Source organism: Accipiter gentilis, chromosome 33, assembly GCF_929443795.1.
Source record: "Accipiter gentilis chromosome 33, bAccGen1.1, whole genome shotgun sequence".
Classification (NCBI taxonomy): Eukaryota; Metazoa; Chordata; class Aves; order Accipitriformes; family Accipitridae; genus Astur; species Astur gentilis.
Genome location: NC_064912.1, coordinates 1012165 through 1026659, shown reverse-complemented (window position 1 = coordinate 1026659; position 14495 = coordinate 1012165). Strand labels below are relative to the sequence as shown.

The 14495-nt window shown below is 40.8% G+C and overlaps 1 protein-coding gene across 3 annotated transcripts in view; it reads right to left on the bottom strand.

Moving 5' to 3' along the window:
• The window catches only part of IFT140 (intraflagellar transport 140), a 90440-nt gene that overhangs the window by 57578 nt on the left and 18367 nt on the right, over positions 1-14495 (bottom strand). For all 3 annotated transcript variants that reach the window (XM_049835569.1, XM_049835571.1, XM_049835572.1), the window contains exons 9-15: positions 13778-13926; positions 7710-7913; positions 7268-7340; positions 5685-5776; positions 4695-4822; positions 1787-1904; positions 1208-1335 (exon numbers count right to left, since the gene is read on the bottom strand). In XM_049835569.1, the coding sequence (XP_049691526.1) occupies positions 1208-1335; positions 1787-1904; positions 4695-4822; positions 5685-5776; positions 7268-7340; positions 7710-7913; positions 13778-13926 (892 nt within the window). The remainder of the gene's footprint in view (positions 1-1207; positions 1336-1786; positions 1905-4694; positions 4823-5684; positions 5777-7267; positions 7341-7709; positions 7914-13777; positions 13927-14495) is intronic.

Genomic DNA, 14495 nt, shown 5'->3' with positions numbered 1-14495 from the left:
TTATTTTCTGGCGAGTTTACTCATTCCAATTTCAAGATACTCTAAAATGAAGCACAGATAAATGGATTATTCACACTGACACCATCTAGCATTTAAATATCAGAGAAACAGCATTACTAGCTTGTGGTGGCCTCTGTTGGGCTACACAAGATACTACACTTGAAAACAACTTCCTCGCTACTCATTATTACACTGTTTACATAACTGACCAAGATGTAAGGCCCCAAATTTGCACTGTCCTTAGTTTTTGATGAGCTGGGTAGTTTCTTCTGGTTTTCAGTGGTGAGTAAAGCCTTTTTTGCTTGTAATACCTACAGCAGATAGTTGCTAAAAAACCAAACCACCTTCTATTCTAAAGCTGTTTTTTCTTAAGAAAAACTGTCAGTCAGAAAAATTGTTGTAAAACTAGATGGGAATTTGTACCCTAACATTCCACCATACTTCCATGAGAATTCCTAGTTCACTGCATTTTGCTGCCTTGCTATTAGGATTTCTAATGTATTCGCCACAGAGCAGCTGGTATGAAAACAAAGCTGTCAGTTCTAAATAGATATTTCATTATTTTTTATCCATACAAAAACACCCTGTATTGGACTTAAAAATTAACTTTTTTCCTAGGAGGAGCTTCAGAATGTCCTCTTTTCATTTCCTACCCTGTAAACTCTTCATGGAAGAGTAGCTTTCCAAGATTTTCCAAGATTTTTCTTTATTTTAAGACCCAGATCCTGAATCCAGTCATGTAATACCTCTACACATACCCCCCCAACACCCAATCATCCTTTCAGAGATCTCTTGAGCCACAGATGGCTTCCACATATCCAATAACTCTCACTGCATTTCTCTCCTATGAATTTGTCCAATACCTCCATGAACCCTGCCTTTATCATCTGTAACTTCCTTTCGCAAGGAGTTCCTTAGCTCAGCCGCGTCTTGTCTGAAGAACCACGCCTCCTGCTTATTTTGAGCTTTCTTTCTGATATCTTCGTTTGACACCCCCTAGTTCACATATTGGAAGAGACAGGGATGCAGGCCGATTGGCATACAATGTACCAGTTTTAATTAATTCTTTAGAAAGAAAATAATTAAATTCATACAAGCTACTACACAAAGTCAGAGGAATGTCAGTATCAAGGTGTTGCTTGTCCTCAGAGGGCAGATTCCTATCTTAAATCCACAAGTAATACTTCTCAAAATAAAAGCTTCTTACTTGTCAATGCTTTGTCCAGAAGAAAGCTTCTCTCTACCATTTCCCTGTTCAGCCTTGAAATCAAAAAGTGTAACTTTGTCCATTTCAACATCATAGAAACAGATCTTGGAATCAATGTTCCCATCTGCCTACAAGAAGGGAAAACAAAAGTTGCTGAAGCACACAGTCAAAAAGAAAAAAAGGTATGTTTATCTCATCTGATTCACGCTCTCAGTTTTGTCTCCTGGTAATCACACAAGAATATTCTTTGGAAGAAATATCAGAAAATTTCTTGCTGTTTTTGTATTCTAGCAAGTTAACCTTTGATTTCTTTGAAATGCTACAAAGTAGCTTTTGTAACTAAAATACTGCTTCCTTTTCTGGGCTGTTCTTGCCAAATGTACAAAACCTTAACATACCTTAATTTTAGTGTTTAGTTACATGCTTGAACGTGACATTTCAAGACCCAATACGCTGCATAGAACACGTAGGTTTATTTCTGAGAAGTGAATCTTGTGTCTTCAGTAATCTCCTTGAACTGCACCAGTCTATTAACTGATGGTCAGGTCCTAGGGCAGTAAGCGAAGACCTTTGCCTCACCTTGCTAACAAGGATGCTGACTTTATTGCCACTAGCGTTGCACTTGACAGATGCGATGCCTCCAAGGCCAGGAAACAGCTCGAAGAAATTCTTGCTATTGCAGTGCACTTTTGCCTCTCTGTGGAAAGGAATAAATCATTTGACAGCAAGCAACTGGCAATACGGATCAGCCAAAACATTTTTCAAATTATGGGTAGGACTTTTAAAAACAAACTATTTCTACCTTATGACACCACTGCCCCAGACTCCAGCTTCCTCTCCAGAGGATTACTGAGACCTGCCTTTCTTTCAGGAAGAAGTTAATGACACACTCTTTCCTCAATGAATCAGCAAGAATAAACTTCAATGCTCCTACAGGATTCCCAAAACAGGGCTATACAGCAAGAACATCCCTACATAAGCAAGTTGAATAGTACCGTGAAGGTTGAATATAGCCCATCACATAAGTTTGCATATGGAAAACACACTGTGGAGCAGAGGTAAAGAAATGTCATTGGGGGGGTGGTAATTTATATCTTACTGGTTACTTTCCCTCTGTACCTAAGTTCCAAAAGACTGTATCATTTGATACTTAACACCCACCCTTCCTGCCCCCCACCCCCCCTGCTTTTTTTAGTACTAGTACCTTGAAAGAATCTTACTGCCTGCATAGATACAAACCCAGCGATCATTCAGCAACAAAGAGGACTGATCTCATGAATCAAAAGAATGCAACAGAAAGAAGTGACAGTAATTTAGACCCATAATACAATCCCATGAAAGAAATCTTTGATTCTGTAAAAATAATATTCTTGGGTTACATGTTCAGACTTCTCATTTATTCTAAGCCAACTACTCTTGCTTTGAAATTAAAGAGCACTATACTGTTATCATTCGAGAAAGAGTGTTTTCATTATTAGCCACAAAAATTTAACATAGCATGCAGAAGTTAAGCTGCTTTTTCTCCACTATCAAACATCAAAATCCAATATTTGTGCTAGTTACAACCTGCCCAAATCCAATAACCTTCAAATTGTGTCCCATGTGGAATTTGTGCCATCTCAACACAGGTAACGAGTTGCCAAGTGGGTAACTAACTAGACATTGGCATTCCTCTGGTGACAGTATGTAAGGAAGAACAGAATCCATTTCACTCTTGAGGTTTTTCAGGTTTTCAAAATTACATTTGTCATTAGCAGATTGTTGTGGGTTGACCCTGGCTGGATGCTAGGTGCCCACCAAAGCCATTCTATCACTCCCCCTCCTCAGCTGGACAGGGGAGAGAAAATGTAACAAAGGGCTTGCGGGTCAAGATAAGGACAGGAGAGATCACTCACCAATTAGCGTCATGGGCAAAACAGACTCAACTTGGGAAAATTAACTCAATTTATTACCAATCAACCAGAGTAGGATAATGAGAAATAAAACCAAAATCTCAGAACACCTTCCCTCTGGCCCTCCCTTCTTCCCAGGCACAACTTCACTCCCGGATTCTCTACCAACCCCCCCCCCCAGTGGCACAGGGGGATGGGAAATGGGGTTTACGGTCAGTTCACCACACATTATTTCTGCCGCCTCATCCTTCTCAGGGGCAGAACTCAACACGCTCTTCCCCTGCTCCAGCATGGAGTCCCTCCCACGGGAGACAGTCCTCCATGAACTTCTCCAACATGGGTCCTTCCCACGGGCTGCAGTTCTTCATGAACTGCTCCAGCACGGGTCCCTTCCACGGTGTGCAGTCTTTCAGGAGCACACTGCTCCAGCGTGGGCTTCCCATGGGGTCACAAATCCTGCCAGAAAACCTGCTCCATGGGCTCCTCTCTCCACAGATCCGCAGGTCTTGACAGGAGCCCGCTCCAGCGTGGGGTTCCCACGGGGTCACAGCCTCCTTCGGGAACCCACCTGCTCCAGCCTGGGGTCCTCCATGGGCTGCAAGTGGAGATCTGCTCCACCATGGACCTCCATGGGCTGCAAGGGGACAACCTGCCTCACCATGGTCTTCACCACGGGCTGCAGGGGAATCTTCGCTCCGGCGCCTGGAGCATCTCCTCCCCCTCCTTCTTCACTGACCTTGTTGTCTGCAGGATTGTTTCTCTTACATGTTCTCACTCCTCTCTCTGGCTGCCATTTCTGTCTGTCCTAGCACCTTTTTTCTTCTTAAAAATGTTATCACAGAGGCGTTACCACTATCACTGATTGGCTCGGTCTTGGCCAGCGGCGGGTCCGTCTTAGAGCCAGCTGGTATTGGCTCTGTTGGACATAGGGGAAGCTTCCAGCAGCTTCTTATGGAAGCCACCCCTGTAACCCCACCCCTGCTACCAAAACCTTGCCACACAAAGCCAATACACAGATAAATTTCTGAACTGAAAGTCATGTCATACACATCTCTCTTTCATGCCACAGCTGCTTGTCAGCAGGGGAACGCACACTAAAGTTTGAACAAAGTCAAGTAAACTTCTCTCTTAACCTTAACAGAAGGAAGAACAGACTGTCCACAATTCTAGGTTCACTTCCTCCATGGATTCACTGAACCAAGTTTGTTGATTTATGAGGAGATATGACACCTAGCTTTTTTTTTATTTCAACTCTTCTGAGATTAAGGTCTTGGTCAAGTTCTCAGCAGAAACATATGACTTCCTTGTCTTGATCCTCCATAAATTCTCTACCCACTTTCAAATAGACACAAATATCTTTCACAATATCCTCTTTTAAGAATTATTATTGTTACTTATCCCATGACTTGTCTAATAATTCTGTGGCTCTTCCCTTTCTTTAGGGATAGGCCATCAGTTCACATATGCTGCATGTATTTTCTCAAGATTCAAAGTGACTATTACTTTTCATCAGATCAAAACCAACTAAAGATTCCCCCTCCCCACAAAATATATGCTCAATTATAAACAGATGCTTTTAAGAGGCTTATTAATACCTGCGGGAGAGATCAAAGATTTTAAAGTGAGCCATATCAGTTCCCACAGCCAGGAAATTTCCGCAGACGTCCAAGAGGCACGGATTCCCCTCTGCTTCGGAAAACACCAGCAGCTGTTTAACTGTGCCCTGAGAGGAAATGTGTAACACCAGGTTGGTGTGTTCAGAGTCTAACTAGAAGGAACTTATTTAGTCATGAAGTTAAGTAACTAACTGCTGAACTTCTATGTTAGACAAATCACTACCAGCAAAACGAGAGAAACCACACACACACACAGAGTCTCTACAAATGCAATCTGTGCTTCAGGTGGAAAACTGGATGTACAGCCTCCAAAAAAGTCAAAATTTAGAGGCATCCTTCTGTAACAATTTCCTCTTCAATAATACAACTTTTTCCAACTAAGAGGGATACAGAAATATAGGTCCCTGAAGGTCCTTTAATATATGGCTGCAAAAATAAATATATGAATGAAATCAGTCCTTGCTGTGATAAATCCCATCCATTCTTAAATATAATATTTATTTCCTAAGTAAAATATGTATCATAGAACTCTGATAATCAGATTTCTCTTTTTGTTTCTTGTGGACTAGCAGAGGCTGCAAAGGTTAAGCAAAAGATTTTGCAGGAACACACAGAATGTGCAGGGGGTATTTTTCATTATCACATAAGAATATTCAGTATGTTCATCTTCCTGTCAGTAATATACATATCCAACCTGCATGCAATTTTGATCCTCTTAAAGTCTGGCCCTTACAGAATTTGTTTTCTTTTATAAAGACTTATTAGTTACAGTGCAGTAGCATTTAGTGACAGACTTTTTAAAGGACACAAAATGTCAAAGATCTTTCTGCTGAAATACTCAAAATATTTTTTCTATGACAAAGGTAGAGTTAATAGATTTACAGAACATCCACTTAACTTCTAAGCTGTAACACCAACTTTGAAAACCATAAGGCGTATTTGTCGCTTCATCATTTCATCAGCCCTTACCTGCCAGGTGCGGACCTGGACGCGATACGGCTCAACTGTATACAGATTTTCTCCATGCACAGACAGAACTGGAGAGTCACAAAGAAAAGAGCCTGGAACAATCACAATAAAGCCATCATTACAATAAACAGATTTTTAGAAAAGGAAAAAAAAAGAACCAGGAATTTTGACTTAAAGCGTTCAATTTCCACATCTTGCACCAAATCCATTTTTCAATCCATTAGTCTCTACTGATTCCCAAACTCCTTGGTGTCGCAGCCTTCCATTCTGCCATTACAACCAAAAGCTGGAGCTCCTACTGAAAACAGGTGTTTTGTACACTCTCTCCATGAAAACAAGTGGGAGAGGAAGGGAAGAGTTGATATGGGGAGTGAAGGAAAGAAAAAGAGTAATGCAATGTGAGGTTCTATTAAGGGAATTCACTCCTTCCTTCATTGAACTACAACTGAAGAGTGATAAAGGAATCCCTGTCAGAAAAGCGGCTCAAATAATTTCATGAGTGTTGTAGACTGTTGGGACCTTGGTGGTAGTAATGCTTTGATTCAGCATGGGAAAGTTATAAAATAAATGAGTAAATATAGACAAGATAAGCCACTTCTCAGAAAACACTTAATGGTTGTGAAAATACAAAGCCTAAACTCTCAAGATTTTGCATGGGATTGATGGAATTCTGCATAACCTGTTTCTCAAGGCAGAAATATTTAGGGAGAATTAATCATAGAAAAAACTAATTTACTTCACTTAGCTGTATATATAGCAGTTTATGGAACAGATTTTCCTGACAGCTGGGACTAAACCCCACTCCTTCCCAGTTCCTATGTAAGTGCTGTGTAACCTTGATTACACCTTCTCCCAAGCAAAATAGAAAAGCCATCAATAGCCATCATCATGACCTATCTGTAAAAGGCAACAGGAGCTATGGATACAAAAGTATGAAAACAATTCTGTTCTCAATCAACTGTTGGAATGATTTACCTAAAAGATACAAAGAAGCAGCCTTATCGTCACATCACATTTTGTGCAAGGCCCTATATGATATTCTAGCTCTGAAGGTACCTTTCAAGTCTAGGTGTGACAGTCAGGTATATGTCTAATCTGTGGGAAACACCAACAAGACGCTTGGTTTTAAGGCCAGTCACACACTGGCCTTAGGAACTCTATGAATAAAATACATTTAGTCTTTACATACTTCCAGGATTGGGTTGTAGCTGAACAGAGGTTAAGAGGATATATGTTTTAATTTTATGCCTACAGGTGCACATCACCTTCAGTTTTACCTCTGTTGCCACACTGCTACTCATACAGAGGAATACCAACATATTCTGAGGTTAACTCACACATTATATCCCAGCATATTTAGTGAATAAAGCACAGATGTAGGAGTTGGCATTTGAGTTCTGGTTTTGTGATGATTTTTATACCCTAATCTTTGTCTTGCAAAATGGGAATAGTGTCTAATTAGTGTTAATAATATTTTTTACTTTGCACTTATGATTACAGTCCATCAGCTATCATGAATGAAGACAACATATAACTTTGGAGGAAGAGAACCATTTCAACTCTGATCATTGTTTAAGTCCTACCTGCACTTCTGAAGGAATCTCCTGAGCACTCAAAGACAGTAACTTGCTTCCCATTCCAGAATGCTACAGCATCCTAAAACAATCAAAAAAGCAAAAGAATACATACATTCAGTTTCTTTTGGAATCATACAGGATTCATGCAGTAACACAGCAGGACCTTCCACACAATAGCCACCATTTACTAGCTCCTCTGTGTATTGGGTTGGAAGGCTTTTGGAAACCCAGAAGTTCTCTGGTCAGCACCTAGAGAATTACTGAGTCACTGTGCTCTCTGAAAAATCAGCTCCACCATGGCATCGTTGCTACTGTCACAACAATACTTCCGTAACCCAATAAACTGAATACCAGAGAAGGGTTATATTAAAGACTTGGAAAGTTTGGTCTCCATACACCCAACTAGGCAACTGATCGAGCAAATAAATGAAAAAAAAAAACAATTAACCTTAGTAGCGAAGACTCCATTAACATTCATATCAACACGAAGACTGTGTGTGGTTCCTGTGCTGAAGGTGGTCACGTTAAACAGGTTGGGAGACACCTGTACAACAGCCACTTGCTGATGAAAATGAGACGATATGGCCTGCTCACTCAGGATCACCACAGAGCTGATGTTGTTCACTGCCAGCAGGTTTTTTCGGGAGCCCCACTGCACACAATGGAAAGAGAAAAAAAAACAAAGCAAAACACACAATTTCATCTAAGATCTTGAACAGTCACAGCAATGTCCCAAGACAGGTGGCAAGGGGTAGGATAGAATATACATTTTTATACATATAGAAAGTCCTACTATCTAAATACAACTATAGTCAATGACTAGGAATTATTACAGATTAAAACTACTATGTTTGTTACCCAGCTACTCAGACTCCCTTAGTCTAAGGGAGGAGCTGTTTTTTAAATTAAAACCACTTTTCTTCCCTAAGATATTATTGCACCACCTTGCATTTACTACTGCAAGAGAGCATCACATATTTAAAGGGCTTAATAATGCTGCAATCTGTAAAAGCAAGTTGCAGGCATAGTTTCTTTTTTTATTACCATATTCTTTTCTGCAGTTTTGATAACCTTTTCAGTCAATGTAGTTCAAATTCCCTAGCAAAGAATGTTAAATCGGATGAATAAAGGGGTCCAAAAGTATCCTTCTCTCCATATAGAATCATAGAATGGTTTGGGATGTTCAACTACATGAGGCTGGTGAAAGCCCTGTCCAACCTGCCCTTGAATGTTTCCAGGGATGGGGCATCGACCACCCCTCTGGGCAACCTGTGCCAGTGTTTCACCACCCTCAGCATAAAAAATTTCTTCCTTATATCTGATCTGAATCTACCCTCTTTTAGTTTAAAACCATTACCCCTTGTCCTGTCACTACAGGCCCTGCTAAAAAGTCTGTCCCCATCTCTCTCATAGCCCCCTTTAAGTACTGAAAGGCCACAAGAAGGTCTCCACGGAGCCTTCTCTTCTGCAGGCTGAACAACCCCAACTCTCTCAGCCTTTTCCCATAGGAGATGTGTTCCATCCCTCTGATCATTTTTGTGGCCTCCTCTGGACCAGCTCCAACAGGGTATTGATACCGGGGGTTGCACCAACACAGGTGCAGGACTTTGCACTTGGCTCTGTTGAACCTCAGAAGGCTCACACGGGCCCACTTGTCAAGCCTGTCCAGGTCCCTCTGGATGGCATCCCATCCCTCAGGCATGTCAACCACACCACACGGCTTGGTGTCGTCAGCAAACTCCGTCCCACTATGTCACTGATGAAGGTATTAGACAGTACTGGTCCCAATACAGACACCTGAGGGACACCACTCATCATTGATCTCCATCTAGACATTGCACAGTTGACTACTACCCTCTGGATGAGACCATGCAACCAATTCCTCATCCACTAAACAGTCCATCCATCAAATCCCTCTCTCTCCAATTTGGAGGGAAAGACATTGTGGGGGACCGTGTCAAAGGACTTGCAAGAAGTCCAGATAGATGACATCTGTAGCTCTTTCCTTGTTCACTGATATAGTCACTCCATCATAGAAGGTCACTAGGTTAGTCAGGTAAAACTTGCCCCTAGTGAAGGCATGCAGGCTGTCTTGAATCACCTCCCTGTCCTCCATGTGACTTCTAGGATCTGTTCCATGACCTTCCCAGGCACAGACATGAGGCTGACAGTTTGGTAGTTCCCAGGGTCCCCCTTTGTACCCTTTTTAAAAATGTGTGCAATGTTCCCCTTTTTCCAGTCACCAGGGATGTCACCTGACTGCCATGACTTTACAAGTATCATGGACATTGGCTTAGCAACTACATCAGCCAATTCCCTCAGGACTCTGGGATGCATTTCATCAGGTCCCATAGACTTATGGATGTTCAGGTTCTTCAGGTGGTCATGAACCTGATCTTCTCTTACAGTGGAAGGGACTTTGCTCCCCCAGTCCCTCCCTAGAGGTCCATCAACTCAAGAGCTATGGGAAGAGAGGCTGCCAGTGAATACTGTGGCAAAAAAGTTGAGTAACTCAGCCTTCTCTTTGTCCATTGTTCATCAGTCATGTTCATCAGTGGGGGGTATGCTTTCTTTGACCTTCCTTTTCTGGCTGACATACCTATGGAAGCCCTTCTTATTATTCTTTGCATCCCTTGCCACATTCAGCTCCAGCTGTGCCTTGGCCTTCCTGACCCCATCCCTACACAACTAGGCAGCATCCCTACACTTCCCACAATACCTGTCCCTGCTTCCACTGCCTGTGCATTTCCTTCTTGCCCTTTAGTTTGACCAGCAGGTCTTGACTCATCCATGCTGGTCTCTTGCTTTCCTTTCCTGATTTCTTACACACAGGGATTGAGAGCTCTTGTGTTCCATGGAAGGCATCCTTAAAGATCTGCCACCTCTATTCTTCTCCCTCATCCCTAAGGGCAGTTTCCCAGGGCATCCTATTGACTAACTCCTTGAACAGAATTTTGCTTTCCTAAAATTCAGGGTCCTGACTTTACTCTTCACCTATCCCATACCCCTCAGGACTGTGAGCTCCGCCAGTGCACGACCACCGCAGGCCAGGCTGCCTCCAATCTTGACATCTCTGATTAGTTCACTTGCGTTAGGGATCAACAGGTCCAGTATCACATCGCCCTGTGGTAGGGCTGTCTATTACCTGACTTAAGAAGTTATCCTCAATGCTCTCCAGGAGTCTCCCGGATTGCCTACAACTCACTGTGCTACTTTTCCAGCAGATGTCGGGGTGGTTGAAGTTTCCCAGCAGGATGAGAACCTGCAAGCATGATGCCTGCTGTAGCTGGAGTAAGAAGGCTTCGTCAATAGGCTCCCCTTGATCAGGCAGCCTGTAGTAAACACCAACTACAAAGTTCCCTTTGTTGCCTTGAATTAGAATCCTTACCCGTGAGCTTTCAACCTTCTCATGGTTATTCTTCAGAGACAGCTCTTCACAATCTATCCATTTCTTGATGTAGAGGGCAACCTCTCTCCCTCCTTCCTCACTTGTCCCTTCTGAACAGCCTGCAGCCATCAATAGCCACACTCCAATCATGGGATTTGTCCCACCAAATTTCAGTAACGGCAGCTAGCTTTCTAGCTGCTCGCAGCTTTCTAGCGGCATGGTGGCTTCCAACTCACTTCTCCTGGAAGAATCTCCATGTTCCAGCTAACTCTTTTTCAGCGAGTTCTATGAAGGTTATCTTTCCCTTCTTTTAAGACTGGAAAATAGCACCTACACAGACCAATTCTAGAACTGAAAATACCTTACAAAATTCAATGGGAGAAAGATAAAATCTGTTTCCAAGATGGCTTGCAAAGACACAGTTTTTAACATGCACCTGATGAATTCTATTATTAAAGAGAAAGTAATGCTCCCATTTTCATTTATTTCTTTTTATATTCATAGTTAAAAAAGCATATCTGACATTATTTATGTTTATTCCTACCAAAGGACGATTCTTGTCAGAAAGTATTGTGGCAACCAGCTGACTACACGTGAACTCTTCACACATACCACGTTAGCCAGAGGCGATCCAAACTCCAGTCTGGAAGCTATAGTTACACATGTGGGTGCAGGGGTGCTACATCCGAGCTACCACACACCATCAAAAATGTTCCTTGATAAGCACAGTCCATAGTTCACTGCACAGCTTCAACACAGGAGCTTCCTCAGGGCTGGGCCAGGGAACCGGCAGAGGGGTTTGGGGTTGGTTTTTTTTGTGTGTGTGGTGGGGGTAATTACCAGAGAACATTCATACAGACATACTTTCATGGGCTAGATCAATTATAAAGTTTCTCAGAGCTGCAGAAAATCCCTTTGAAGTCCAAGAACTTCTCTGTCCTTGCACAACTGATAAGCTCTAAAAACTCTAGGGATATGCCAAGTCTCTAAGGTCTCTGCTTCCCTCAAAGTTATTTGAGGTTTCATATTAATTTCCTGACATACTGATATTTCTGTGGCTATACCTTTCCAACAACACTGATTTAAGTAGCTGTGTTTGGAAATAATTTCATTTTTTTCAAGAGCATGGTCTAAGAAATAAAGCTATTATGCATGGTTTGTTTGGGGTTTTCTTTTTAATGGCACTTATTTACAATTAACTAGATCTAATGCTGCACAACAGATGAGCTAGAGTGCATTTCCCAACCACCTCTATTTTGAAGCCACCATATGAGGTTGACTGGCAAGGAGTCAAATGAAGTTATTGCTGCCCTTTCTCCTCACCATGGTATATGGCCTTCTATTCTAAGTTCTTCATGGTAATATACAAAAAGACTTTTATAGGAATTGCCAAAAGATTCCACATGTAAATTTTTAAAGTCTTTTACAAAGTATTTTTCTGAATGCAGGGATTACAATAAAAAATAATCTAGAGTTTCCATAATTAAAGACAGCTTTATAACATGAGATAAAATTGCAGCGATTGTTGAGAATTGTTTGGCAATGCTTTTGTTTATGCTAACAAACATTGGAAACAAGGTGCTATTTCTGGACAGCGCTCCATATCCTGTTATCTGGAAAATGCTTGAATGGTCAGGCTGACATAAACACCTATATCTCTTCCCTTCCCTCAACTTCTTAGCAGATGTATGATATACTAATGGCACACGCTATTTCCTATATCCTGGACCTTTTGTTACTGAAGCACCTTAACAAAAGATTTGGGCTCTCCGCTTTAATTGTACTTATGTTTTAATTTCGTAAGTAGGACTTTGATACAGACCCTCGTTACATGCCAACCCAGAGCAAGCAAATGCCATTGCTTTTTCAATACTTTCCATTCTTATGTGAAACCAGAATAAAAGAAAACATAAAATTACTTTCTCTTGAAAGGCACCAGATATATTTGTTTGATTTTCATTCCTTCCAAAAAATAATGGGTAATGTTCTCACATATTAAGCACAGCACCAGAATAATCTAAGTTATAACAGAAACTAAAAAACCTGGAAAAAACTTAATAATAGGGTATAGCAAACAAAACAAAAAATGCTGGAGAACCTAAAAGCACAAGCTTTGCCTTTTAGCAGAATGGTGGTGGTCAAAAAAGCTAACTGTTTGTTAATGTAAAAGTTTTAAAATTTAAATTTATATTTGTAACACTCAGCATTTCTTTTGCATGTATCAAAATGCTAATAAGTATAGAATAACTGTTTAAGCTTACTGTGACAAATGAAAATACTTCAAATAAAAATGCTGCACCCTGATACTTAACAGACAATGGGTTAAAAATATTATAATGCTATGTATTGTCATAAGCTTCAGCATTAAAAATATTGTAAATAACAGTAGAAATGTTTTAAAGTATTGGTTTTGCAAAAACTTGTAAGAGAAAACTTACCATCCACATCTAGTCTGACAGCCACACATAAAAATATTATCTAGTAAACAAGAAACATTTTCTGACAAAAAAGCAGCTGAAAACATCATTTTGTATAAAAATATGGCATTCCCTTCTAGATGACATATCATCTCACAAAAAAATATTTGATTGTAAATACATCGTTTTATTTTTGCAAATACCAGTAGGAGCAAACTTTATGTTGAGAAAGTGACTAAAAATAAAATTATCTACAAATAAATAATGCATTTCATCAGATTTTCTTGCTTGCTTTATGTCAATTTGACATTTCTGACAATCTATCTTTTCCAGAAAATAATTTCAGGGTGCTGAATCCATAGGATTTGTCAGCGAGATATGTAGTGGAGAGATGTTTGGATTTAAGGATGCCATGACTGTTAATTCTCCCAGGCAGAGAGATGTATTTGCATTTCAGTGTGTTATCTTGCTAAGCATTTCAACCCTGCCTGTAAAAGAATAGATACAAACAGGTAACATTTCTGCCCATTTCAATTTTAAAAGTTACTTGATACTGATGAGTTTTCCTCCTTCTTCTGAAGGAGGACCAGCCTCTACTGGTGCACGTATCTGTATGATAGCAATCATATTCATCTGTTTCACAAAGATGATCTATTAATCTAATATTTGTGAAGTCCTACTAACATGCAAGAAGACTCTTTCCTGTCTTACCTTTATCTGAGTGACATTTCCTTCAAGTTCAGTAGGTGCCTGGAGCTTCCACTTCTCCTTGCCCTCCAAAGCCCGTATGCTCTGATTGGATCCTGATGCTTTCCTCCACATAGCTATTCTCCCTTTGTTGGTACCAGCTGCTAAGAGACCTGCCATTCACAAACCTTTTTTAGGCATTCCATATTTTAAACACCAGAAAAACAAACCCACATTATACAAAGTAGCAGGCAGCCTAGCTCTGGTTCTAAGGTACTGAAAGGCCTTCATCTAGCTTCATCCACTTCTTTCCCTTCCTGCAAACCAGCATCCTAGTTCTGAACTGAAGTAACTTTCTGGAGAAACAATGGGAGAAGTTTCACATGGCAAGGCCTGTTTTCCAAGCTACCAGACGAAGTTATCCTCTAAATGTATCAGACAATTATTTCATTTTAACCATTTATTTTTGAATAGCTGGTTTTGTAGTCACCATGGGCAAGTCACCATTGAAAACCATTGTAGCAGACACTAGCTATGCCTACACTGGCAAACAAGGTGATGCATAGGAGTAGCTCTGTAGAAAACATCAGTTTTAAGGACCTGATGTCCATGCTATACATGTTTGGCGAGTTCTACTTTGCATTAGCTCTAGTGCAGGCTTGTAGACTGAATGCCCATAACACGTTGGAGTGCATTAGCTGTACTCCAGGAGTATTTGTACCAGTTCCATGTCAAAGGGAAT